This window comes from Gorilla gorilla, chromosome 4 (genome assembly GCF_029281585.2).
Source record: "Gorilla gorilla gorilla isolate KB3781 chromosome 4, NHGRI_mGorGor1-v2.1_pri, whole genome shotgun sequence".
NCBI classification, from domain to species: domain Eukaryota; kingdom Metazoa; phylum Chordata; class Mammalia; order Primates; family Hominidae; genus Gorilla; species Gorilla gorilla.
This window is the reverse complement of record NC_073228.2, coordinates 52,813,824-52,841,464: the sequence shown is the minus strand read 5'-3', so window position 1 is coordinate 52,841,464 and position 27,641 is coordinate 52,813,824. Positions and strand designations below refer to the sequence as shown.

Here is a 27,641-nt window from a genome sequence, read left to right as displayed (position 1 = left end):
CTCTTTCAGGGGAAGCAGGAGGAAAAGGGAGGTAATGGGGCGTCCTGATAGGGAAGGCCGGTGGTCAACCAAGGGTTAGGGTTTTGACCCTACTGTCCAATCCTCTAGTCTAGGAGTCTTTCTGGCAGACAGCAGGCTCGGGGCACTCAGAGGAAGAACTACAGAAGTTCTAGCTGCTGCTTGGGATGGCTGAAGGAGGCAGGTGGGGTGGGGAAGTCCTTCTCGAATAACTGGATTCCTCCAAAGATTTCCCCATCCCCACAGGACTCCCCTCGGGAAATTCCCCTTTTTCCCTCAGTGCCAGGCCTGTGTGGCCTAATAACGACGGCCCTGGTCTTCTTCCCATTCCCCTACCCTTAGGTAGGCACTTAGACTCCGGCCTTTGAGTCCGCTTCTGCGCAGGGTCGGGGCTGGAGGCGGGGCGAAGGGGCGGGGCCGCAGGCGAACGCAAGTCCCGCTTCGCTCTCGGGGGCGGACTCAGCGGCGGAAGTGGCGCTGCCGGAAGATCTTCTTCCGCTCTGAGGCGCTACTGAGGCCGCGGAGCCGGACTGCGGCTGGGGCGGGAAGAGCCGGGGCCGTGGCTGACATGGAGCAGGTGGGTCCCGGAGCGGTCGCTGGGAGCGGGTAGCGTGCGAGGGCCGTCTTCCGCCGGTCGAACCCGCTTCCCCGCCCGCTGGCCGTGCTGGGTTCCGTCCGTCCCTTCCCACACCGGCTGCGTCTCAGGTTCCGCCCCCTTCCTCTGTCTGGCCTCGCGCCTCCCCGCGCGGGTTGGGGTCTCCAGCACTGACTCTTGGCGACCCCGCCTATCCTGGGGAGCCCGGGGAGGACGTTCGGGATCTCCTTCCAAAGCCTCCGTCTTAACTGAGGGGAGAGGCGAGGGGGAGGTGTCTGGGTGTTATGAGCAGGGGCAGGTATGGGGAGGGGTCGGAATCTGGGGTGAGAGGAAAACATCTACGCATTCCGGTAGCTCAGCGTTTCAGTGTCATCCCGTGTCTCCCCAACTTCCTTTCGAAACGTCCGTGAATAACTTCCTAATTGGTATTAAAAGGGCCCTTTGAAGTTTTGAGTTCTTAGAGGTGCATAGTACCATTGACACTCATTTCTAATGACACGTTCCCTCACCCCGCGTTTTTGGGTTAGTCAGTGTCTCCTGGTTTTCTTCGTACCGCTCTGACAGTCGGTCAAAGTCCCGCTTCACGTTTTCCTCTGTCGCCCAACCCCTTGCTCTGTACACTGAATCTCAGTGGTCTCATTTTCCCCCACGGCTTCAGCTTTACACCAACTAAATACCCAGATCCACATCTTAAGCGCAGCCGTTCCCTGGAGCTCCACGCTTGCCCATCCAGCGGCCATTGGGACAGCTCTGCTTCACATGGAGCTCACTGGGTCCAAACTTGAACTGGTCTTTTCCTTGCAGATTAATTCTTCCTCTACCCCAACCCAGCCGGAAGTCTGGTAATTACCTTACACTTTCTCCTCTCTTTCAACTCCCACATCTTAAAAGTGACCTAGTACTGTCAACTTCCTGAACATCCTTCAAACCTGGGCCCGCTCCATCTCTTCTGTTACCACGCTGTTGATGTATTGTCAATTCCCAACAGTCCAGCCCTGGCAGCTTGCAACCCAGTCTCCAAACTGTAACTCTTGTGATACTTTTAGAACACAAGTCTTACGGTGCCAGTTCCTTGCTGATAACCTTTTTCTGGCTTTCTATTGCCTATGTGCTGAACCCCTAGCACAATTTACACAGCTCTCTGTGATCTGACCTAGCAGTCTCCTATGTGCACCCTAAGGTCCAATAATACGGCACTGCAGCATGTGCCATGCCTACCCTTGCTGTTCGTATCTTCATGACTTTGCACACACCAGCCCCCGCTGCTTGGAAACCTCCTCCTTCTCTTGTCTGCTGGGCTACCTTCTACATGTTTTTCAGCGCAGGCCTAACCCCCAAGGTTAATTGCCCTTCTGTGTCCTGTAGCACCCTGTCCATAATAGCATAGTAGCTGAGAATACAGACTCCTGGATCAGACTGCCTGGGTTCTGACCTGTTTGGTAACCTTGATGAAGTCAGTGCCTCAATTTCCTCACTTGTAAAATGGAGGTAGGAATGTCTGTACTTCATAGAGTTGTGAGGATTGAATGGAATATTGTATGTTTAGGTCTTAAACCAGTGCTAGGCACAAGAATGCTCAATAAATTAAAGTGAGTTGCCTGGGTGCAGTGGCTCATGCATGTAATCCTAGTACTTTGGGAGGCAAGGCAGGATGATCGCTTGAGGCCAGGGGTTTGCAACTAGCCTGGGCAACATAGTGAGACCCCATCGCTACAAAAATTTTAAAAACTAGCTGAGCATGGTGGTACGTGTGGGAGGATCCTTTGAGCCCAGGAATTTGAAGTTACAACGAGATATGGTTGTGCCACTGCACTCTAGTGTGAGGGACAGAGTGAGATCCTATTTCTAAAATAAATAAATAAAAAGTTATTACTATTATGTAAGGACAACATAGTTCACCAGTTATGATTTTTAATTTCATAAGTTGCCTGAGGATGGTTGAAGTGGCTTACTAGTCATTTGATAGAGCCTGGCTCTTTGTCAATAAATAAAATGCTGGAGTGGAGGACGCTGGGGGCAGGATCTGGATTTATTGAGTGAAGATTCAAGAGTGAAAAAGGCTCAGACCTGGTCTGCTCAGGAAAACCAGTCTGGAAGTGTGTGTGTGTTACATGGCAAGCATTAAATCTAGAGAAATGTATAGAGCTGGGAACTAGAGGGAGAAAAAGACCAGGGGTGGCTTCTGAGGAGCTGACAGTTAATGGGGCCTATAAAGCGATGGGAGGATTTTATCAGAGGGAGGCAGAGGCTGGAGTGGGCTCAGAGATCAGAAAGCTGGGTCCTCTGAACAGAGCTCCAGTAGATGGTGGCTGGGTGGGGGAACAGGGGAGACGGAGCTGAGGAAGACAGAGGCAGCGTCCTCTGCTGACGCTGGCAATTCCTTTCCTGTATTGGCCATGAGGAAGCATCCCTTGACTTGGGAGCCAGCAGGGACCATGCCTGGGGGCAACTATGCTCCGGAGGCCTAGTACCTGGTGTTTGGGGCCAGGCCCCCTGGGTAGGGCCATTGTGCATGCCTTTGGGCTGGGCCTTCTTTGGAGCTCTTTTGCCTCCCTGTAATGCCCACCCTCCTTGCCTCCAGCTGATAGATGCTGACTCTTCAAGGCCAGGGTCAGATGGCCCCTCCTCCCTGTGGCTTCTCTGACTTCACTCATTCCAGCCTGGGTCAGATGATCCCTTCTCTGGGAGCCCACGGTCCTTTGTTCATTCCTCCCTGAAAGCGCTGATCACAGTGTAGTATTATTTATCTGCCAGTCTTCCTCACCAGACCCAGAGTCCCTGATGGACCAGAACAGGGTCCTGTGGCCCCAGGACTTGCACTGTGTCCACCATACTGTAGGCCCTTGGAACCCGCATGTTGCATTAAGTTGAGCTCTCACACAGCTAGACTTGTTAAGGGAGAGCGGTGCGGGGGAGGTCAAAAATCCGGCACATCTGGCAGCTTGTGCCTGTTCCACTGAATGCAAGAGCCTGTTGGCTCCACTTTACAGATGAGGAAGCTGAGGTTCAGGGGAGGTAAGGTCAAGATCACTCAGCAGGGGTTTAAAGAGCTGTCTCCTGACTCCAGGTCTGCATGTCTCCCAGAAACTGCCTTGGGGTCCCAGCCTCCAAGGGGGCAGGTGCCACATCAGTGGGACAAAAGATAAGTGTCCCTTTTTCTGGCTGAGGAGAGGCTAATCCTGGCTTTGTTCAGGTAGGGTTGGTGCCTGGAGGATCCTGTGCTGAAACCGGCTCCCTTCCATCCCCCCCCCGCCCCCCCCCACCCCTTGTCCCTTGCCCTATGGGGGCCTTTTCTTGAGAGGGCTGAGATCTCTCCTGGAAGATGACTGGCCGTTTCCAGACTAACCTTGGGAACTTGACCTCACTGGTTTACATAGCAGCATGAAGAGGGCAGGTGGGGCCTCATTCACTGGCCCTGAGTGGGTCAGGGGTCATGGAATCACAGAACTGGGGGCATCCCTGATGATTCACAGGGCCTGGCACAAGGGGGAAGGGAGGGCAAGTAGATATCAGTGTGTTAGGGTCTTCCTGTACACTGCACCCGCAGAGCCTCCCCAGCTGGGGGGAGAAGTGTGTGGTGGTGAGTCTTGTTTCTATTTGGCTTAACTCTTCCCCTTCCGCTTCCTCAGAAGGAAAGGAGAAACAGAGCCAGGCTTTGGCTTTGGGTCTTATTTGTCACTGTAGCTGTGTCCTCCTCTCCCTACACTCCCACTTCTCCAGGGGATTTCCCAAACCCTCTGTGGAGGGCTATAGTAGGGCCAGTCAGCCAACCATCCCGAGGCTGATGGCATAGGCCAGTAACCCTGAATGTGCCATCCTAGCCAGGCGCAGTGGTGCACACCTGTAGGCTCAACTACTTGGGAACCTACTCCCAAGTTTTTGACTCCAGGATTGATGTCCAACCCCAAACCCACACCCTTTCTCCTGTTCCAGGGTGGACATTACGGATCCACAGACTAGCTAACTTACTAGACATGTACCGTGGCCAGGCACTGTGGCTGTGACTTGGACCTCAAGGGCTTAGGACAGATGGCCTTGAAACATCTAGCTGTGATAAGGGAAATGCTGACTCAGAGTTACTTGGGAGGCTGAGGCAGGATTGCTTGAGCCCGGGAGTTTGAGACCACAGTGTCCTATGATCGCGCCTGTGAACAGCCACTGCACTCCAGTCTGGCAACATAGTGAGACCTGTCTCTTAAAAAAAAAAAAAGTGTCATTCTGGGTCAGCCCCCTGAAGCCAGGGTCTACCCTTCCATTTTGCAGTACTGCTGGGACTCTCAGTTTGGGCAAAGTGCTATGCTGGACCTGCCTGGCCAGGGTCCTGCCTCTAACACTGTCCCCATGGGTAATAGTAGTAATAGCTGCTATTAATTAAGCACAGACACTGTGCATGTGTTGTTTCTAATCCCTTCAAGCTCTGTGAAGTAGGTACTATATTCTCCCCATTTTACAGAAAAGGAGACTGAAGTTCAGAGAAACCCAGTGATTTGGTCAAGGGCACACAATCTAACAAGGAATGGCCTTAGGTTTTTGCCTCCAGGACTGCTGTCCAACCCCAAACCCACACCCTTTTCCCTGTTCCAGGGTGGACATTATGGATCCACAGGCTAACTTACTAGACATGTATCATGGCCAGGCACTGTGACTGTGACTTGGACCTCAAGGGCTTGGGACAGATGGCCTCGAGACATCTAGCTGTGATAAGGGAAGTGCTGACCCAGAGTTCTGAAAGGTCAGGGGAGTCTGGAGGGTGAGGAGAAGCTCTGCCCAGGAGGTGACATTTGAACTAGTCTCTGAAGCGCCAGAGTTCTCCCCAAAGGAAGGAGGTCATTCAAGAATGAGGAAACAGGGCTCCCAGGCGATGGGCTGTGGTGTGTCCTGGGAGCAGCCAATGATCAGCAGAGTAGAGGCGGCGAGTGTTGACCCCCATAGCAAAAGAAGAGTGCTGGGGTCTGGAGTCCTCCCTCCTCCTTAACCCTCCTCTGTTATCAAAGACTCAAGGTTAACTCACCTTATGTCTTCTCCCTACAAGTCAGGCTCAGGGAGGGGAGCAGATACCCTGCCTGAGGGCCCCCAGGAAACCAGTTCCTCTTGCCTTCTTGTGGAGGGAGTGCCTGGGCTCTGGGCAGGGAATACCCCCACAGAGGGTGGAGTCCAGCTCCAGGAGAGGCAGCCTGGGCAGGGAGGGGCTGCTCTCCCGGCTGGGCGTGAGTGTCCATGTGCACTTGTGCATGTGCTGCTGTAGGGAAGGGTGTAAATGGCCGTTCAGTGCATTTCCTGGAAACCCACTCTGAGCCTGGTACAGTTCTGGCACTGGGCATGCAGCAGGGAGCAAAGCACAGGAAGTCCTTACTTTCATGGAGTTCGCATGCCAGTGGGAGACGATGGGCAGTAAACATAGACCAGTGAATGTATCATATGTCAGGGGTGACAAGTGCTGTGAAGAAAAATACAGCAGGGTAAGGGATGGAGGGTGGGGGCTAAATAGAGGTTCAGGAATGGTCTCTACAAAGGGACATTTGCATAGGGACCTCACTGGAATGAGAGAGCAAGTCATGCGAAGACCTGGGGAGGAGCTCCCGACAGAGCAGCAGGTGCAAGGGCCCTGGGGTAGGAGCATGCTTGATGTGTCCGTGGACAGCGAGGGACCAGTGTGGCTGGAGTAGAGGGCTCGAGGGGAAGAGGAAAGGGGAAGAGGAGGACTTGTAGGCTAGGGTGGGGACTTACGCCTTTATTCTGGGGAAGCCATTGGAGGTTGGGGCACTGGGGAGATGTGATCTGGCTTTTAACAGGATCCCTGTGGCTGCTGTGTTGAGAACAGGCTGAAGGGGGTGAAGACAAGAAAGAGTGGCAGGTAGAGGTGATAGCCTGGACAGGGTGACATAGTGGTAGGTGAGCAGTGGGCAGATACTGGCCAGATTTTCAGGAAGAGACAACAGGATTTGCTCATGGTTTGGATGTGGAAGGGAGGTGTGACCAGATGAATGCTAAGCCCAAAGAAGGCCTCTTGACACACTGTCCCCCAGCTAGCAAGGACTCTTGCAGGCAGCAGCATTTGTACTTAGAAGGTCCCAGCCTGTCATGGGGGAAGGTCATGTTCCTCTGGGGTCGGCTCCGCTCTGCCTCTTCCTGGCTAGGGGACTGTGGGCAGCTCTCCTTCCCATGAGTCATCACTACAGCTTCTGGGAAGGGGTGTGATGCATTAAGGAGATGGTGTCTGCAGGGTGCCACCGCAGGCCATGGCCAGCTGGATTTGTGTCTTCTGCACCAGCCCATCTGGATGCAGTGCAACCTGTCTGGTCTGCTATCCTGCGTTCCCCTAACTGGCACCCTCCTGGGCCAGCCAGCAGCAGGACATAGACCAAGGCCAACCTCCTTCACACCCAGGGCCTCTGCCTTCTACCCTCTGTGGAGTCTCCATTAACTTGGCATTGACAGGGCTGCTTGACAACCCCAGCCCTGCCCTGAAGCCATCTCGCAGTCAGTTAGAGCTCAAGACTCTCTCTTTCTCTGGAGAAGAGCAGGAAAGTAATCCTAGCTAACCCTCATACAGCCACCACTCTGTGTCAGAATCTCTTCTAGGCCATTGCATTGAATGAGCCATTTAATCCATATAAACCTGCAAGGAGTAGGTGATATTGTTAACCCCATTTTATAGGGGAGGAAACTGAGGCATGGTGAGGTTAAGTGACCAGCAAGGTGGAAATCTGAGGTTTGACCCATCTCCTGGTGTGGAGTCCAGTTCTCTCAGCTTCACTGATCCTTCCTGATTTGTGCTGAGTTAGGGACCCCTTGGGAAGCCCCCATGGGCAGAGGGTGCTGGTGCTAGCATTTCCTGTGGATTATGGGAGGGGGATGTGTGGAGGACCTGTGTCTGCTGTTCCTCTAGCCTCTGGGGGATTTGGAGAACCCACTCTGCCCAGAGATGTAAGTCATCTTTGGATATAGATGAGACTTGTTCCCCCTCCCCCTGAATCCCAGGGCACAGCTCTATGGAATAAGCTCTAGCTGGAACTTGTAAAGTTTGGCCCAGCCCTCTCTGGGAGGCTAGGAGGTGGGGAAGAGCCAGGAGACTCGAAGTGGTGGTGGTAGTTAATGTCTATGTGGTTAGATGTTAACCAGTTACTCTGTGGTGCCAGGCACTGTCCTAGGCACGCTATAGTTATCATTGTCTCCTTTGGTGCCCCCAGACAGCCCAGGGTCAAGACAGGTAGCCTCAGTTTACAGATGCAGCAGTGGAGGCTTGCACAATGAGTAGGTGGCTTTGTTCAAATCACAGACCTAGGCCAGGTATAAAAGCCTAAGTGTGGTGTAATTCCAGCACTTTGGGAGGCCAAGGTGGGGAGATTGCTTGAGTCCAGAAGTTTGACACCAGCCTGGGCAACATAGTGAGACCCTGTCTCTACAAAAAAAAAAAAAAAAAAGAAGAAGAAGAAAAGAAAAGAAAAATTAGTCTGGCATGGTGGCATCTGCCTGTAGTCCCAGCTACTCAGGAGGCTGAGGTAGGAAGATCACTTGAGCCAGGGAATGTTTGAGGCTGCAATGAGCTGTAATCACACCACCACACTCCAGCATGGGCGACAGAGTCTCAAAAAAAAAAAAAAAAAAAAAAAAATCGCAGACTTGCCTTGGCTAGGAAACGCCTACTGAGAGCTGCTGTCGGTCAGCTGGGCTTTGGAGCCGCCTCCCTGAAGAAAGGTGTCTGGAGCTTCTGGCCTGGGGTATGACGAAGGGCTAGCAAGTCTGTGGCTCTGCAGCCTGAGATTTGTGGAAATTGAAAATTGGGGGTGGGTGAGTGGGAGGCGGCTTAGCCATCCTGCTGTCCTCCTCTTCTGTCTGCGGGAAGGGGCAGCCGATGCTATTCCCTGGGTGGGAGCTTGCAGTTGCAGAGGGGCCGGTCTCAAGAGGAAGGAGTAGAGATCAGCCCCTGCACTCCCCTAAGAGCCTCTGCCAGGAGCCAGGACAGTCCTCTACTTCCTGCCCCTCCCCCAACCTGGAATTCACCTCTGCCTGCAGCTGGATAACCTGGCCTTTCTATAGATGAAGGAACCGGGCTAGAGGGTTAGGGAGCTCACTCTGAGCCACACAGCAGGTGAATTGTAGAGTTCAGATTTGAACCCACGCCTTTTGGGTGATTTTTATTACATGTCAATATAGTGTATTTAACCTCCCCCGCTCACAATTTCCCTCTTACTTGAAAGGTTTTTGTTTTGTTTTGTTTTTTTGAGACAGAGTCTCGCTGTGTCACCCGGGTGGGGGTGCAGTGGTGTGATCTCGGCTCACTGCAACCTCCGCTTCCCGGGTTCAAATGATTCTCCTGCCTCAGCCTCCCAAGTAGCTGGGATTACAGGCACGCGCCACCATGCCTGGCTAATTTTTTTGTATGTTTAGTAGAGACGAGGTTGCAGCATGTTGGCCAGGCTGGCCTCAAACTCCTGACCTCAAGTGATCCTCCCACCTCAGCCTCCCAAAGGGCTGAGCCACCACTCCTAGCCCCATCTTACGCGAAAAGTCTTGCCAGCTACTTAATTTATCTCAACCACCACTGACCAAGCGGTTACCATACTCCCTCCTGACACCTACCTCAACACCCAGCCCTGTGACATAGGGATTCTTGCCTTTTTTTTTTTTTTTTTTTTTTTTGAGATGGAGTCTCACTCTGTCACCCAGACTGGAGTGCAGTGGCGGGATCTTGGCTCACTGCAACCTTCGCCCCTCAGGTTCAATCAGTCCTCCCACCTCAGCCTCCCAAGTAGTTGGGACTACAGGTGCACACCACCACACCCGGCTATTTTTTGTAATTTTAGTAGAGACAGGGTTTTGCCATGTTGGCCAGGCTGGTCTCAAACTCCTGACCTCAGGTGATCACCTGCCTCAGCCTCCCAAAGTGCTGAGATTATAGGTGTGAGCCACCGTGTCTGGCTTCTTGCCTTTTCTTGTCATGGTAAAATATACATAACATAAAACTTACCATTTTAACCTTTTGTTTGTTGTTTTTGGTTTTGAGACAGGGTTTCTCTCTGTCACCCAGGCTTGAGTGCAGTGGCACAATCTCAGCCCACTGCAACCTCCACCTCCCCGGCTCAAGTGATCCTTCCTCCTCAGGCTCCTGAGTAGCTGGGACTGCAGGTGTGTGTTACCACGCCTGGCAAATTTTTGTATTTTTTGTAGAGACGGGGCTTTGTTGTGTTGCCCAGACCATTCTTGAACTCCTGAGCTCAAGCAGTCCTTCCTCCTTGGCCTCCCAAAGTGCTGGGATTACAGGCCTGAGCTACTACACCCAGCCTGTTGTTGCCTGTTTTAATGCAGCTGAGGAAACTGAGTCTCAGAAGGGTTATGCTTTGCCCCAGAGCACACAGCTAGGAAGGGGACAGTCTGAGATTTGAACCGTGACCTTAGAGTCCATTCCTTTTTCCATGATACCAGCCACCTCCTGTTTGCCCTGAGTCCAGCACACCACCCAAAACCCTATTACGAGTGGGGCTGGTACTATTGTATCCTAGGGTGAGGAAGAGAAGGCCTGGAAAGCGGTGTGGAGGCCTGTGCCCACCCCTTCCCTTTGCCTCATGAATAATCCGCTGTGCCCTGGCACCTGACTTCCCCCCTCCCCACCCGCTTCCCCCTCTAACCCAGGATGGTAAAACCTCCACTTTTGCCCGGCGTGGTGGCTCATGCCTATAATCCCAGCACTTTGGGAGGCCGAGGTGGGCGGATCACAAGGTCAAGAGATCGAGACCATCCTGGCCAACATGGTGAAACCCCATCTCTACTAAAAATACATAAATAGGCGGGCATGATGGCGGGCACCTGTAGTCCCCTCTACTTGGGAGGCTGAGGCAGGAGAATCGCTTGCACCTGGGAGGCGGAGGTTGCAGTGAGCCGAGATCGTGCCACTGCACTCCAGCCTGGTGACAGAGCGAGACTCTGTCTCAAAAAAGTAAAAAAAAAAAAAAAAAAAACCCTCCACTTTCCCCCCTACCTCCCACTCTCACTCCCTCCCCAAGCAGTTCAGCTTCCGCAGACACTCAACTGTCAAGTCTGCAGCCATCCCAGGCAGACTCTTTCACACCACACGTGCTGTTCCCCTCCTGACACTTCTGAAGGTGCTTGGGAGAGGCCAGTCACAGCAACCAGTGGGCTCTTTTGGCAGTGGGTGGGGTGCTGCTCCCAGGGGGCTGGGCTGTCTCTGATTGTCCATTCCTGCCTCCCCCCTCATCAGGAGGGTGGGTGTGGTGGGTGGAGGCCGGCGCTAGCTGTGATGCCTCCAGGGCTAGGCAGCCTACAGTCAGCCAGAGAATGAGCACTTTGGGGACTGCACAGGGCAGTTCCACGCCACGGTGGGTTTTCATCACTTAGACTGGCAGGTGGTCTGATGGAGCTCAAAGGCCTTTCAAAGTCATCTGAGTGAGCCCCATTTTCAAACCCTAGCCAACGAGGCCTCACTCAGGGTGATGCTGGAGTTTGAGGAAAGGCTGACAGGTGGGATTCAGTAGCTGCTTTTACCCATAGCAGTCTTGTTTTTATCTGTTTTATATATTGAGGCTCCAAGTAAGGTATTACTCTTTTAAATGTTTCTCTTGCTTTGCAAAGGAGGTGGTTTGTAGCCGGGTGCAGTGGCTCATGCCTGTAATCCCAGTACTTTGGGAGGCTGAAGTGGGAGGATCGCTTAAGCCCAGGAGTTCAAGACCAGCCTGGGCAACATAGACCTTGTCTCTACAAAAAATTTAAAAATTAGCTGAGCATGGCCGGCCGCGGTGGCTCACACCTGTAATCCCAGCACTTTGGGAGGCTGAGGCGGGCGGATCACGAGGTCAGGAGATTGAGACCATCCTAGCTAACACGGTGAAACCCCGTCTCCACTAAAAATACAAAAAATTAGCCAGGCGTGGTGGTGGGCGCCTGTAGTCCCAGCTACTCGGGAGGCTGAGGCAGGAGAGAATCGCTTGAACCCAGGAGGTGGAGCTTGCAGCGAGCCTAGATCGCGCCACTGCACTCCAGCCTGGGCGACAGAGTGAGACTCCATCTCAAAAAATTAATAAAAAATAAAAAAATAAAAATTAGCTGAGCATAATGGCATGTGCCTGTGGTCCCAGTTACTCGGGAGGCTGAGGCAGGAGGATCACTTGAGCCCAGGAGGTCAAAGCTACAGTGAGCCATGTTCACGCCTCTGGACTCCAGCCTGGATGACAGAGTGAGATCCTCTCTTTAAAAAAAGGCGGAGGGAGATGATTGAAAAAAACCACTGACTTTCCCCCAGATAAACAGGCTTGGTGAGAAGGGCTTGCCCAGAGTTACGCAGAATTAGTGGTTGCCCAGAGACTGGGGTACAGGTTCCTTAACTCCGGGCCAGTGCTCTGCCTACTGTACAGGCTGTCATTTGGACTTTGAGCGCTTTCGGTGGGAGGGTGATATCAAACCCCCTTTCTTTGACTCTTGGCCAACTGTCCCCGCCCCTGCCTTCGAGCCCCCATGCTTGGCTCCCACACTCCCTGGCATCTTCAACTCTCCCGGGCTCCCGCAACACCTCTGCTCTAGCCCCATCTGCGTCTCTCGCTTCGACAGGGACGTCTGGGCATGTGAGTGTCAGTGTGGTTGCCACTCCAAGTGCGTCTCACACCCAAGCTGCTGCCATCCAAGTCCTGTCCCCAGGGAGAGAGAAAGTCAGAGGGAAAGACAGACAGACACAGAAGTAGACTGGAGTAGGCGAGCGACAGCACCTGGAAGTGAGGCAAGGACCGAGGAGGGAGGGAGGGAGGAGAGAGGCAGATAGAGAAGAGAGAGAGAAATGTGGAGAAAGTGGGAGAGACTGATGGGAGTGGAGAGAAAGACTCATAAATGGGAGATAGATTGAGAGGAAGACCCAGATGGGGAAAAATAAAGACAGACATGGATGACGATATGTTCTGTGGGCTGTGGGGAAACAGGCATTCTTGTACATTGCTAGTGGGAGTGCAAACTGCAAAGGGAACTTGGCAATACCTCACAAAACCACATATGCAATTTGACCCAGCAATACCACTTCTAGGAATCTGTCTTGAAGATGTATTTCCAACAACGGGAATATATATATATATATGCTCAAGGTTATTCACTGCAGCATTTCTGGAATTACAAATCTAAGCGCTCATTCATGGGAGACTGAATAAACTGTGGTTTGTCTATAAAATGGAGTACCAAGCATCTATCAAAGAATGAGAAAGACAATGTAAAACTGACATGGAGTGCTCACCAGGATATACTGTTTAGTGAAAAAATAACAAGCAAGAGCGCATCTGTAGTAAGCTACTGTCCATGTAAGAAAGAAAGGATATAAGAAATACAAGGCTGAGCGTGGTAGCTCACGCCTGTAATCACAGCACTTTGGGAGGCCAAGGCAGGCAGATCACCTGAGGTTGGGAATTCAAGACCAGCCTGGCCAATATGGTGAAACCCCATCTCTACTAAAAATACAAAGTTAGCTGGACATGGTGGCACGTGCCTGTAATCCAAGCTACTTGGGAGGCTGAGGCAGGAGAATCGCTTGAACCTGGGAGGTGGAGGTTGCAGTGAGCCGGGATCGCGCCACTGCACTCCAGCCTGGGCCACAGAGTGAGACTCCATCTCAAAAAAAAAAAAGAAAAAAAAAGATATATACAAAGAAAGCATATTCCTTTGTACAAAAGAAATATAAAAAGGATAAAGCAGACACTAAAGCCGTAAGTTACTGCTCACACGTGTAATCCCAGCACTTTGGGAGACCAAGAAGGGAGGATTGCTTGAGCCCAGGACTTCAAGAACAGCCCATCTCTTAAAAAAAAAGATAGGTTACTGTTAGGGGTTGAATCGTGTCCCCCGCAAAAAGGATACGTTGAAGTCCTAACCACCTGTACCTCAGAATGTGATCTTATTTGGAACTGGGGTCATTGCAGATGTGATCAGTCAAGGTGAGGTCATCTTGGAGGAGGTTGGGCCCATTATGACTGGTGTCCGTATCAGGAGATGGCAGTGTGAAGACGGACACATGGGAAGAGCACCATGTGACAGCGAAGACCGGTCGGCATTTGTGGCTACAAGCTGAGTCACGCCAGATTGCACACTGTCAGGAGCCAGGAAGAGGCAAGGAAGGGGTCAGAGGGAGCACGGCCCTCCCAATACCTTTCTCAGACTTCCAGCCTCCTGAACTGTGAGATGATAAATGTCCATGATTTCAAACAAACAAACCCAAAATGACAGACATGGGAGAGGGAGAGGGAGACAGCTAAAAAGATAATTACAAAGGAAATACAGGCCGGGTGCAGTGACTCACGCCTGTAATCCCAACACCGGGGGAAGCCAAAACGGGAGGATCCTTGAGCCAGGGAGTTTGAGACCAGCTTGGGTAACATAGTGAGACCCTTGTCTCTAAAAAAAATAAAATAAAATGAATTAGCCTGGTGTGGTGGCGGGCTCCTGTGGTCTCAGCTACTTGGGAGGCTGAGGCAGGAGGATCGCTTGAGCTCAGAAGTTGAAGGCTGCAGTGAGCCATGATCGTGCCACTGCACTCCAGCCTGGTTGACAGAGCAAGACCCTGCCTCTAAAAAAACAAACAAAACCCTACACAGATGGAAAGTTACTTTGTGAAACAGATACAAAAGATGAGGAGAGATGGAGAGAGTGAGGAAGGGAGACAGGTCTGGCTGCAAACAAAAGGGCTGTCAGAGGCAGGGAAATGTCACCTGCCCTGGAGCTGCGGCCTGTCACCATGAGGGATGCGCTGAGTATGCAGTCTGGCACAGATCTGGCTGATAGATGTTGGGGATCCCATTGCCAGCGGCGTGTCACATCCCCTCCCCATCGCCTGTTTCCAGAGCTGAGCCCAGCTTTTCCGTAGCACTGTGGAGATGAACCTGTCATGGGGCTCAGAGTGTGGTGTTGGGAGTAGCCTTGGCCTGGTGCCTCTGCCTCACCTGCCCTCCGACTCTGCTGCAAACAGTCAGTTCCTGTTCGTGGGGGCTTGCACAGGGGCAGAGGGATGGACGAGCTGGCTTGCTCAGAACCTCCTGCCAGCCACAAACTGAGCTGCGCTTGTTTTGGACGTGGTAGACTGAGGGGCCCAGGAAGGTAGTCCACATAGTGAAAGTGTGGCGGGACACGTCAGGAGGGGAGAGTGGTTAGATCTTGCCTCCCAAGATCAGGGACAAACATCTAGAGCTTCCCTTCCTCTAGCCCCCAAACCGCTCGCTGGTGCTGGGATGTGGGGAGACTCAGGGAGCCTCTTGGTCAAGTCCCAGAAGCTCAGGCCTCACCAAGCTGGTGAGTTTTTGCCTCCCCGCTTCAGCTCCTCTGACTTTCTTTTTTTTTTGAGACGGAGTCTCGCTCTGTCGCCCAGGCTGGAGTGCAGTGGTGTGATCTCGGCTCACTGCAAGCTTCACCTCCTGGGTTCACGCCATTCTTCTGCCTCAGCCTCTCGAATAGCTGGGACTACAGGCACCGGTCACCACGCCCGGCTAATTTTTTATTTTGTATTTTTAGTAGAGACGGGGTTTCACTGTGTTAGCCGGGATGGTCTCGATCTCCTGACCTTGTGATCCACCCACCTCCGCCTCCCAGAGTGCTGGGATTACAGGTGTGAGTCACCACGCCCAGCTTCCTCTCTGACTTTCAGTGGGACCTTTCCTTCTCACCCAAGGGATGGGGCCTCTTAGAGCCCAGCACATGGGTGGGGCAGAGACTGTAGGCCTGGGGGCTACATGGCAGGGAGGGAGTGCCAGAGTTCCTTTTGTCTTTAGGGTTCCTGAGAGCCCGATGCTGGCACAGGATGGTAAGGGATTGGGTAAGTCCATTCACCTCTCTGGGCCTTGGTTGTCGTATCTGTAAAAGAAGAGGAACCATCCCTGCCTTGAGTGGACGTGAATGTGGGTGTGGATCTGTGGGCATGGGGTGGGGGGCGGTAGAGCACTGGGCTGGCCTCCAGAGTGGCTGCTTCCTACTCTCTTTAGGGTTTGCCCTGTTCCTTTCTGTTGTGTAGCATGGAGCTGAGGGCCAGGAGACCTACTGAGCATTCATTTATTCAACAATCAATTACAAAGCACCTATTGCATGCCAGGCATTGTGCTGGGCACCAGGGAGACAGCAGTGACCATGTCAGATAAAGCCCATGAGGCCGTGGAGTTTACAGTCTAGTGAGAGAAGGGTAAACAGTGAAATAAAACAATAAAGATCGTTTCAGATAGTGACCCACTTCACTGAAGAAAGGAAGGCAGCTTACTATCATGTTACGCTCTGAGTTGGAGCAGGAGAGTGGGAGGCTTTCTGAGGAGAGGACTTTTGAGCTGCCTGTTGAAAGGTCTGTGGGAGAACATTCCAGGCATGGGGAGAGCCAGATCGAAGGTCCCAAGGCAGGACAGGGCAGCTGTATTGAGGGATGTAAAAGAAGGCTAGAGTGGCGGTGGCAGCAAGACAGAGAGAAGGGCTGGGCAGAGGCCACCTGCAGGCCTGGACTGAGAGGGCCTGGTGAGGAGACTGTTAGCCTGAGAAGGGTGGGAAACCGTGGGAGGGCATTGGAACGCATTCTCTAGGCCGGCTATGTGAAGAGCAGGAGGGTGAGAGAGGCAGCCTGGAGGCCCACCCGTGAGAAGCAGATTGCCATGGTCCAGGCAGAGATGGTGGTGGTTGGACCTGGGCAGGGCAAGGGGTGGTGGAGCTGAGAGGGACCAAGATGCCTGCTCTCCATAGCTCCAAGCACACAGACACTGCTCTAGGAAGGCCCTCCCAGTTGCCATGGATTAGGGGGTGGGAGGGGAAGACTGGCTGCTGGGAGGGAATGTGGCTTTGTGCTTGGAAAACAAAGAACAGAGCTTGGGGCCCTCTTCTCCTGGGGGTGGTGGCAGGCCCAGAGGCTGTTGACAGGACCAGAGGCTGGAGCTCAGGGCTGGGCCTGGTAGGAGCAGGCTGCGGCCCCAGGGATCCAGGAGGGGGTAGGTGCCCACGCAGAGGGACCCCAGAGCCCTCCAGGGGTGAACCCTGTGGCTGCTGGGCTTGGGGCAGGGAGCACCAGGAAGGAGGACAGATAATTAGCGGAATGCTGAACCCTGCAGCCTGGGAGCCAGGCTGGTGGAGGACATTTGGGCAACAGTGCCCTGGGCCCTGGGCTTGGAACCCAGTGTAGAGACAAATGCGTTTGGGAGCCAGTGGCGGCCCTGGCGGCTGTGTGGGAGGGACAGGAGGAGGTTGACAGGACTCTGCCTCTGCCTCGCCCCCAGCCCTGCTGCTGAGGCCCCGCCCTCCCCACCCTGAGGTGGGGGCCCACCAGGATGAGCAAGCTGCCCAGGGAGCTGACCCGAGACTTGGAGCGCAGCCTGCCCGCCGTGGCCTCCCTGGGCTCCTCGCTGTCCCACAGCCAGAGCCTCTCCTCGCACCTCCTTCCGCCGCCTGAGAAGCGAAGGGCCATCTCTGATGTCCGCCGCACCTTCTGTCTCTTCGTCACCTTCGACCTGCTCTTCATCTCCCTGCTCTGGATCATCGAACTGAATGTGAGTGGGGGCGAGGTGGGGGCACAGGCCATGTTGCAGGCCACCCGGGCCTCAGTTTGTCCATCTGCCACATGGGAGGGCTGCCTCTCCCCTGGGGTTGGTTAGCTGGGTAAAATGAAGACTGGGAGGAACAACAGGGGTTCTCATATTCTGAATGAAGGAATGTGGAGGGGTTCGGAGGGGTTGTGTCATTTGGCCAAGGTCCCTCTGCACCCAAGTGTGTGAAGGCGACGGCCTTGAACCCACCCTCCAGCTGAGTTCATGCTCTTGGCCTCTGCCCCATACTGCCCCCTAGTGGAAGCTCCCGAGAGAGGAGGAGGGGGAGACCCAGCTCTGGCGGAGCTGTTGAAACCTTTGTCTTCTTTCTGCCTGCCACTGCCCTCTGGCTGCAGTTGGTTCATTCATTCATTTGTTCGATCATTCATTCATTCATTCATTCATTCATTCAGCAAACATTTTTTGAGTCTCTGCTGTGTCCCAACCACTGTGCTAAAAGCAGACGCTAGCCAGGTGTGGTGGTGCACACCTGTTGTCCCAGCCGTTTGGGAGTCTGAGGTGGGAGGATCGCTTGAGTCTAGAAGTCTGAGGCTGCAGTGACCCATGATTGCACCACTGCATTCCAGCCTGGGTGACAGAGTGAGACCCTGACTCAAATAAATAAGTAAATAAAAGCAGAGGGCACAGTGGGAAGCAAAACAGGAAAAACTCCCAGTTCCCAGTGGCTCTAATGAGATGCTGCCGGGCAGCCTGGAGACCAGAGCTGCCCCACCCCCACCCCACGCAGTGCTTGGCCCACCCTCAGGAACACAGTCTAGTTGGCAGTGGCCTGATCTGGTCTCCAGGCAGGGCCAAGCCCACAGAAGCAGGAGCCCTGGAAGCAGGGCACCCCAGGCTCAGTTCTGTCCCAGCTCCTCCTCGGCTTTGGCCCGATGACCTCAGCAAGGGACTCAGCCCCTCGAGTCCTCCCCTCGTTTTCCTTCTGCAGCATGGGCTCCCCATCAGAGTTCCGGATGGCAAGGGCCCTTCCTCCAGGTCTCATGCTTATGTGACAAGAAAACGATGTCTTGTTAATAGAGGTTATGAGCTCAGAGAAGGGGCCAGCTCGGGGCAAAGAGATTAAGTTTGATTCTGGGCATGTTGAGCTGGAGGGAGAGACAGGGCTCTGAGGGTGACTGTCGATTGTGCACCAGAGATGAGCTGGCACCTTCAGTGAGCTGGAGCCACGGCCATGGATGGCCCTAGGGGCCATCTTACCCATGAAAAAGCTGTGGCCCAGCAGGCTCAGGACCTTCTGCAGAGCTTCTGAGGTCTTAGGCAGACTTCCTTTTCAAGGTCCCATCCAACATCAAAGCAAACACTAAAACTTACCTGCATCCTTCATTGAATACTTTTTTCCTTACCCAAGAAGAGCTGAAAAGATTTTGATAATTTTACTTTCGTTTTGTTTTGTTTTGAGACAGGGTCTTGCTCTATTGGCCAGGCTGGAGTGCAGTGGTGTGATCATAGCTCACTGTAGCCTCCAACTCCTAGATTCAAGGGTTCCTCCCGCCTCATCCTCCCCAGTAGCTGGGACCACAGGTGCATGACCACATTTGGCTATTTTTTTTTTTTGGTAGAGATGGAGTCTCACTATGTTGCCCAGGCTGGTCTCAAACTCCTGGGCTCAAGTGATCCTCCCATCTCGGCCTCTCACAGTGCTGGGATTAGAGGCATGAGCCACTGTGCCTGGCCTCTGTAATTGTGCTTTTGAAGTTATTTGGCTGTGTTGGCTGTGATTGCTCTGCAGTCCTCATGCGTACCTGGGAATTCTTGCAAAGTGAGAAGATCTAACTTACTAATTGTTTTCAGATGTCATGAAACATTTCAGAATCCTGCGCTGAACAATTAGTAGAGTCCACATGATGTTTCCCTTGGCAGACATTTAATTAAAATTGTATTGATTTTCAGTCTTGTAGTTTTACTTTTGTATTTGGGAGCATATATTTTTAGTTCGCTGACAGACTGTGTCTGTGTTGCCCAGTGGTTACAAGGACTCAGTAGGGTCGTGCTGAGCAGGGGGTTTGGAGCCAGAGAGTGGCAAAGCAGGGGCTGAGACTTGGCTCTCCCGAGTCCTGATCATCAGCACCGGTGGGTGCCCAGGCTGGAAAGAGGGAGGAGGACAGAGCTCTGAGGCCTAGTGACTGAGGGTGGAAGGGGCTGCTGAGCCCAGGGCAGAGTCTGAGGAGCAAGAGGAGTGCTGGGTGGTGTGGGTTGGGTGGGATGGGGTGGGTGGGTGGCAGGCCTGGGGGCCTCACCAGCAGCCAGAGGAGAGGTGGCATCAGATTTCATGGAGCTGGGGTGGGCTTGAGGAAGAGGCACATGGTGGGGCTGTGTGCTCAGTGGGGGAGCATCTGTATCTTTAACAAGCCCCCCCAGATTTGGCTGCCCTGCTGGAGAGCGGAAGCCCCAGTCTAGGCGGTAGTGAGGGGTCTTCCTCTCCAGGGTTCCTGGGCTCCATCGCCCAGAGTCCCCATGTCCTCGCTTTTCCAGGGTGGCTGGTGCCCCACCTGAAGGAGCCTAGGCCCGTCACCCCTGTCATTCTGAGGAGTCAGGTCGCAGTCTGGCCTGGTGTCCATCCAGTTCCCTCAAACCTCTGGACATTGGAGTCAGGGCCAAGGCCTCAGGGGTCCTGGTGAAAATGTCTGGTGGGCTGGGGTAGGGACAGGGGCAAGGACACATCCACTCCATCTCCACTTCACCCTCTCCAGCAGCGTGATGGATTTTGCCCATTAAGCATAAACCTAATCAATTGATTTGCCACCTGAGGCTCCGTCTGACACCACTGCCCACCCCCACCCCCCATCAGCCCAGATGGATTATGGCTGGGAAGATGGAGCACTGCAGTGCTGGGAGGGAGATGGGATTCTGTCAGAGGTGGGCTTCCGGCGCCCTTCTGCTGGCCCTGTATAGGGCGCATTGCCTCCCCTGCACAGCCCTGAAGCCCCCAAGCCTGCCCCTTCCTGGGCAGGGTGCTGGAAGCTAGCCCTGCCCATCGGGGTGGCCTGGATCCTTAGAGGACTGGTATTGGTGCCTGAGGTCTCTGGCCATGGGCTGAGATCCCTTGGTGCTTCCAGGGCCCCCTGGGTGATGGCTTAGCATCAACAGCCTCCCCTCCAGGTTCCTCCATCCCCTACCTCTTGCCCCTTCCGGGAGGTGAGGGGCAGCCCCAGGCCCTTGCTTCTACCTGCAGAGCTCTTCCTGTCTCCCTCTCACAGACCAACACAGGCATCCGTAAGAACTTGGAGCAGGAGATCATCCAGTACAACTTTAAAACTTCCTTCTTCGACATCTTCGTGAGTGGCCTTGGCTGATCCTGGGGACCCCGGAGGCAGAGAGGGAGCAGGGAAATGACTTCTGCTGGGTTCTCTTTCTGCAGCATATATCCAGTCTGATCAGAGACTCGGCTCCCATCCTTCGGGAGCCATCAGTCGTTAAAACCTTTGCTCCACAAGGCTGGGCGCAGTGGCTCACGCCTGTAATCCTAGCACCTTGGGAGGCTGAGGTGGGTGGATCACTTGAGGTTAGGAGTTCGAAACCAGCTTGGCCATCATGGTGAAACCCCGCCTCTACTAAAAATACAAAAAATTAGCTGAGCATAGTGATGCTTGCCCATAATCCCAGCTACTTGGGAGGCTGAGGCAGGAGAATCACTTGAACCTGGGAGGCGGAGGTTGCAGTGAGCTGAGATCGTGCCACCGCACTCCAGCCTGGGCGACAGAGCGAGACTCTGTCTCAAAAAAAAAAAAAAACCTTTCCTCCACAAAGCCCCCTTCAGAGAGCCCCAGGTGGGAGAGGGAAGATAAGACCCCTGTGCAAGGTTCCATCCAAATTGTCCCAGAGAAATGCTGACTCAGTCGTTGTCCCCTGAGGTGTGCATGCCCATAGGAAGGGAACGTGGGGGCAGGACCACAGGGGAGGTCAGCCTGCAGCAGGGTGGGGGGCAGTAGCTTCCTGTGACTGCCTTGCTCCCGTCCCCCACCAGGTCCTGGCCTTCTTCCGCTTCTCTGGACTGCTCCTAGGCTATGCCGTGCTGCGGCTCCGGCACTGGTGGGTGATTGCGGTAAGATGCCACTTTCCTGGCAGCTTCTGGGCCCTGGCAGGGCTGGTGGAAGGGATGGGATGGAGGAGGACTCACTTCCCAGCCTCTGCCTTCCCCTTCCTCCCTCCCTCCCCTGGGCAGGTCACGACGCTGGTGTCCAGTGCATTCCTCATTGTCAAGGTCATCCTCTCTGAGGTCAGTGGCTCAGGGTCTGGCCAGTCTGGTGGGCATCAGACCTGAGTGGTATGCTTCTAGAGAGGAGCATTTCTCTAATTTGGGGTGTCTGTCCCTGCTGTCCGGGTTAGGGGGAGAGGGAATCCTGTCCTTTGGTATCTGTAAGGAATCATCCTTCACCCGCTTCCCTGACTTAGCCCCTTGTAGCTCTAGGAATCAGAAGGTTCTTTCTCCAGCCTAACCCCAGTTTATCCTGCTGCAGACTTGAGAGGGTTCCCAAGCAGCTGCTACCAGGAATGGGGTGTATGCCAGTTTGGCTGGCTAGAGTTGGTAGCCGCAGAAGGAGGCTCTGGGTTTGGGGTGACCCCTGCCATGGAGCTCAGCCCCCTCCCTTCACAGCTGCTCAGCAAAGGGGCATTTGGCTACCTGCTCCCCATCGTCTCTTTTGTCCTCGCCTGGTTGGAGACCTGGTTCCTTGACTTCAAAGTCCTACCCCAGGAAGCTGAAGAGGAGCGATGTGAGTGCTTGCGGGTAGGGGGGTGCAGCGAGGGTTACCCCCAGCCCCAAGAGAGGGGAGTTGCGGGCATGAGAGTCAGTCTGAAGCATCTCGCCACCTCTGAGCAGCCTCCAGTAGCCTGAGGGGGAGCTTGGGTGGGGGTACCCCAGGCTGCTAGGGTGTAACTGTCCTCGGTCTGGGACCGAGTCTGCTCCTCCAGGGTATCTTGCCGCCCAGGTTGCTGTTGCCCGTGGACCCTTGCTGTTCTCCGGTGCTCTGTCCGAGGGACAGTTCTATTCACCCCCAGAATCCTTTGCAGGTGAGGGCTGGTGTGTGGGGGAACTGCTTTCAGGGAGGGGCCTTGTGAGGAATGGGGTAGGCTGGGTCTGTTCTTTCTATTCCTTCTATCAGGCTCCCTGGGGAAAGCCAGCAACCCTCTCCCACACACTTTTATCCCCCACATCCTTGCACTCACATACCCGAACCCCACTACCTCCCCACACTCTCTCCCCACCCCTTGCCATTGTCATCTGTGCCTGTTTTCTGCAGGGTCTGACAATGAATCAGATGAAGAAGTTGCTGGGAAGAAAAGTTTCTCTGCTCAGGTATTTGTCTGCCTACCCCTAACCCCTGCCCTTGGAATGGGTGCCTGGAGGAGAGCCGGTGCGGGGGTCAGCCGGGGTGGGCAGGGGTTTCCCAGTAGAGGCTGAACCTCGGGCAATGCCCATCCGAGTGTCTGCCCCACCACCAGTCCGGCCCCCCTGGTCTGCCTCATGCCTGGGCGCACAGGTGGAGCAGCCACAAGCCTGCAGGGCCCACATGTGGCTGGGCCAGGCCCCTCTGGGAAGCATGTGGTATGTCTAGAGAGAGAACAGGCCACGAACATGGTGGACTGCAGGCCCCAGGCTGACCCCTCCCTGCCTCCTGCTTCCGTCCAGGAGTGGGAGTACATCCGCCAGGGGAAGGAGGCCACAGCAGTGGTGGACCAGATCTTGGCCCAGGAAGAGAACTGGAAGTTTGAGAAGAATAGTGTAAGAAGCCCTCTCCCACCTGACCTTCCCATGCGTGTTAGGAGTTTCTGTTCTCTTTTCTGAGGCCTGAGGAAGAAACCCAAAGATTACATGGGTTGGAGCCATATTCCTGCCCCAAGAGAGGGAGCTGGGCCCTTGGGTCGGCAGGAGGCTGAGCTGGATTGGACGTTTCCCCCGCGCCCCTTGGCCCCCCTTCCCCGCACCCCCCATCTTTACTTCCCTGCTGTTCTGCCCCCTTGGCTCCAGGCTTTGAAGGGGAAGCCAGGCTTCTGCTCTGCATCCGTTGTTTCGTTTCATGATCAAAACAACATTATCTACAAAGATCGTAGAGAGCTTGGAAAACAGAGAGCAACATGCCCCAGTCCCTCTCTCTGGCCAGTTCTTGTGGCAGCCCCATTGGCCTGGAGACATGGTTTCTTGTGGTTGCAGCTGCAGCTGTCCCCCCGTCTTTTAACTTGACATCAAAAGCCTCTCTCCTGCCAGTGCCATAGGTTTGTTAGAGCTACTGTTTTGTAACAGCTGCTCAGGTATCCCCAAACTCCTGGAGTTTTCCACCCTGAGCTGTTAAAAACCTGCCCTGCCTGTCACCCATTTCTGTGCCACCAGCCCACCCCCTGCCTCCACTCTCCTCCCTGCCACCTTCTGTCCCTGCCACAGGAATATGGGGACACCGTGTACACCATTGAAGTTCCCTTTCACGGCAAGACGTTTATCCTGAAGGTGAGTGAGGGGAGCGGGTGTCCTGGAGCCCCAGACAGCACAGGAGGCTCCAGGAAGGGGCCGAGGGGCCCTCTGGTGGGTGCCCCCCACCAAGAGGGAAGGGTTGGTCTGCCCGAGCCTATCTGGCACCACCCAGCCCTCTGCCGCCCTGTCCCAGACCTTCCTGCCCTGCCCTGCGGAGCTCGTGTACCAGGAGGTGATCCTGCAGCCCGAGAGGATGGTGCTGTGGAACAAGACAGTGACTGCCTGCCAGGTGAGCCCGGTCTGGCTGCCTCTTAAGGCACAGATGGGGGTACAGCCACGCCCCAGTGGGATCACTGAAGCACTCAGCGCCTCAGCTGCCCCATCTGTACAGTGGGTGTGATGGTAACAGTGCCTGCTCGAGAGGGTCGGGAGGAGGGCAGGAGGAGTGCTCATCAGGCGCTGCCCAGGGCCTGCCTGTGGCAATAGCAGTTAGTAAAGGGGCCTGGGGTGTTCCCATCCCTGGGGTTTTCCTGGGGCCACCGGTTCCAAAAGTCTCCGTTGACGGCCCTCAGATCCTGCAGCGAGTGGAAGACAACACCCTCATCTCCTATGACGTGTCTGCAGGGGCTGCGGGCGGCGTGGTCTCCCCAAGGTGAGTCCCTGCCGGGCCCCCTCCTCTCAGCCAGGTCTTCTGCACTTTGGCCTTGGGTCATTATCCCCTGAACTAACCCTCCCTCCCCCAGGGACTTCGTGAATGTCCGGCGCATTGAGCGGCGCAGGGACCGATACTTGTCATCAGGGATCGCCACCTCACACAGTGCCAAGCCCCCGACGCACAAATATGTCCGGTGAGCCTCACTTTGCCTGGGGTCACCCCTGCCAGCCCCTCCCCTGGGAGCATTGAGCAGTGCAGGGTACAGCATGTACAGCTGGGCACTTCCCCTGCTGAGGCTGCGTTCCTGTTCCCTGTCCCACTGGGCTCTGCTCCTCCCGGCTACTAATCCTGCTAATCTTGCTGCTCCGTCTGTGGAGATGGGGAGTGGTGGACAGCTGGAACCAAGCCACCAAGGCTGGACGGGATGTGTGGCGGTGGCTGGCTGGGGTAGACCATGGATGGGGACCCGTGCAGGGAAGGGGCCTGAGAGCCATGTGCTCACTCTGGGCTGATTGACCTGAGCAGGAGGCTCTATGCTCTGGGTTTCATCTTCCTGCCTAAGGAGACTCGGGTCCCCTTTCGTCCTCCTCACCCTGTCCTCACTCCATCATCTTTCTCTGGAGTGGCTCAGGAGTTCCCCCAAAGATAAAGGGATTATGGCCTTCCCGCATCTGTGCCTGGGCTTCTGGAGTCTTCCCTTTTGTCCAGTCAGGCTGTGGTGCTGCAGGTGGCCCCCTCCCATAGATCCCACTCTTCCCCATCCCCTCCTGGGTTCCAGCAGGAGCACTGTTCTTTGAATAGGATGCCAGGCTCTGCTTTGGGCACTGGACAGACTTGCTGGGTGCAGGGAAGCTCACTTCCTCTCTGGATGCCAACTTCCTTATCTGCAGAATGGGCTTAGGTGTGCTCAGTGGAGCTGAGGGAGAATGAAATGGTGATGGGATGTGAACTGTGCCTCCCAGGCTTAGCCTTCTCCTGAGCAGGTGTCCCCTCCTGAAGGGGAAGGGGTAAGAAGCGCCAGCCCAGCCTACTCTGCCATAGCAGGGCTGACCTAGAATCTCTGGACAGAGTGTATGAGGGCTGGGAAGGTGGTGAGCTCTCTGTCCCTGGGGGTGTGCAAGCACCAACAGGCTGTTGTAGGAGGATTCAAGCATCACAGAGTGGGTGGGAGTGGAGGGCCGATTCTGCAGCCCATGGGACACCTGTGCTAAGCCTTGTTCAGATAGGGTAGCTCTGCCTTTCTGCTTCCAGCCCAGTCCCAGCTGGGCCAAGAATGGAGTGTGAGTGGTAGGGGCTGCGGGGGGGTGTCAGGGCCTCACTCTGTTCCAAAGTCCCCCCAGTGACGCCTCTTTCCATAGGGGAGAGAATGGCCCTGGGGGCTTCATCGTGCTCAAGTCGGCCAGTAACCCCCGTGTCTGCACCTTTGTCTGGATTCTTAATACAGATCTCAAGGTGGGGGGCTGGGGGGATGCCAGGTGGGTTCTGTGGAGTGGAGGGGACCCTGCTGCTGACTTGGTTGCTGCATGACTTTGGGGGCTCTCTGCCATGCCTGGGCCTCCCCTTTGTCAGCCTCCTTTCTTACTTGAAAATTTGGGTCAGGGTGCAGATGGTCTCTTAGCCCTGGGTTGCTGTAGGGCATGTGCCCCCCCTTCTTACCTCTGAGTCCTGAGGCCCTGAGGAAGGGTGGCTGGTGGCCAGCCCAGCCCCACCCTGGTCTGTTTGTGTGGCTGGTGCCAAGAGCCAGGCCCAGCATGTTCTTCCTGCCAGGGGTGAGTGGGAGAGGGCGGCCCAGGCTGGATTCCAGAGCTGCACCTGCATTCTGGCCCAGAGCCCCCCTGCTGGTGCCAGCTGCAAGGGGAGACCCTGCTGAGGGCAGGCCATCAAGTGTGACTTCTGCCTGCCTTCCCACAGGGCCGCCTGCCCCGGTACCTCATCCACCAGAGCCTCGCGGCCACCATGTTTGAATTTGCCTTTCACCTGCGACAGCGCATCAGCGAGCTGGGGGCCTGGGCGTGACTGTGCCCCCTCCCTCCCTGCGGGCCAGGGTCCTATCGCCACCACTTCCAGAGCCAGAAAGGGTGCCAGTTGGGCTCGTGCTGCCCACATGGGACCTGGCCCCAGGCTGTCACCCTCCACCGAGCCACGCAGTGCCTGGAGTTGACTGTCTGAGCAGGCTGTGGGGTGGAGCACTGGACTCCGGGGCCCCACTGGTTGGAGGAAGTAGGGTCTGGCCTGTTGATGTTTACATGGCGCCCTGCCTCCTGGAGGAGCAGATTGCTCTGCCCCGCCTTGCCAGGGCAGGGTCTGGGCTGGGCACCTGACTTGGCTGGGGAGGACCAGGGCCCTGGGCAGGGCAGGGCAGCGCAGCCTGTCACCTGTGTGAAGATGAAGGGGCTCTTCATCTGCCTGCGCTCTCGTCGGTTTTTTTAGGATTATTGAAAGAGTCTGGGACCCTTGTTGGGGAGTGGGTGGCAGGTGGGGTTGGGCTGCTGGCCATGAATCTCTGCCTCTCCCAGGCTGTCCCCCTCCTCCCAGGGCCTCCTGGGGGACCTTTGTATTAAGCCAATTAAAAACATGAATTTAAAAAAAAAAAAAATTCCAGCCCCTCCCACTGCCTTGCCTCTTGAGGGAAGAGGAAGGCAGGCAGCAGCTTGGATGAAGAGGGAAGACCCCTCACACAGCCTCTCCTGGGCTCACAGGAGGGCGGAGCCCGAGGAGCCAGTTCCTGGAACATGCCCCCCATTCCCCCCCCGCCCACCCCCACCTCCCGGCTTTCCTGACCAGTTCAACTGAGCAGATGACTGGTCAGAAAAAAATGCCCCACCCCCTGCCAGGCTTCAGCGGGGCAAGTTTAAAGTCTCTAGTCCAGGAATGGAGGTGGGGGTATGGGCACCTGGCAGTGCCCACAGCAAGCCTTGACTGTGTGGCCTGGAGATGGGGCCTGGGCTTCAGGGTCACTGAGGCACCCCTGGGATCCAGGCCACCTGGAGCCCCAGACCTCCCAGACTCCACTCACCCATTCCCTCTCCCCGCGCAGCACTCACCAGGGGCGGCCTGGAGCCCGGATCGCGGGGCGGGGCCAGGCCACTGCCTGCCTTCCTCCTCCCTCCCGGCTGGCCTGCCCCCTTGCCCGCCCGCATGCAGGCTTCCAGCAGAGCCAGCTTCTTCAGAGCCAGGTGGATCCTGTTTCGGTCCTGCCTAGGTGTGTGACCCTGGGCGAATCTACCTCTCTCAGCTTCTGCTTCCTACTTTATGAAAATGGGACTGATGTCACAGGGTTGTTACGAGATTAAAAGATATGAAGAACTGGGGACAGTGCTCAGTAATCAATAGTCTGCAGTTCTGCACCCACGTGCTCCTGGGTACTCTGCGGTCCCCACAGGGTCCTCAGCTCAGCCCCTGTCACTGCCTCTCCTGCCA

General features: G+C 55.1%; 1 protein-coding gene across 14 annotated transcripts; it reads left to right on the top strand.

Annotated features, from left to right (window-relative positions):
- The first annotated feature begins 5 nt into the window (after positions 1–5).
- STARD3 (StAR related lipid transfer domain containing 3) lies at positions 6–27,532 on the top strand. 14 transcript variants are annotated; one of them, XM_055388238.2, is made up of 17 exons: positions 490–595; positions 15,104–15,197; positions 15,361–15,404; positions 16,834–17,103; positions 20,358–20,435; positions 21,125–21,202; positions 21,323–21,376; positions 21,755–21,872; positions 22,072–22,170; positions 22,401–22,456; positions 22,790–22,882; positions 23,540–23,602; positions 23,760–23,855; positions 24,139–24,218; positions 24,310–24,414; positions 25,580–25,673; positions 26,133–27,532. In XM_055388238.2, exons 4-17 carry the CDS (start codon positions 16,885–16,887, stop codon positions 26,235–26,237), a joined length of 1,338 nt encoding a protein of 445 aa, XP_055244213.1. In that variant the 5' UTR covers positions 490–595; positions 15,104–15,197; positions 15,361–15,404; positions 16,834–16,884; the 3' UTR covers positions 26,238–27,532. The 14 variants fall into 14 exon arrangements, with proteins under 14 accessions (XP_018882641.2, XP_055244217.1, XP_004041861.1 ...); XM_055388237.2 differs by lacking the exon at positions 15,104–15,197 and having other exon boundaries at positions 453–595; XM_055388235.2 differs by lacking the exon at positions 25,580–25,673 and having other exon boundaries at positions 488–595.
- The last annotated feature ends 109 nt before the right edge of the window (positions 27,533–27,641 follow it).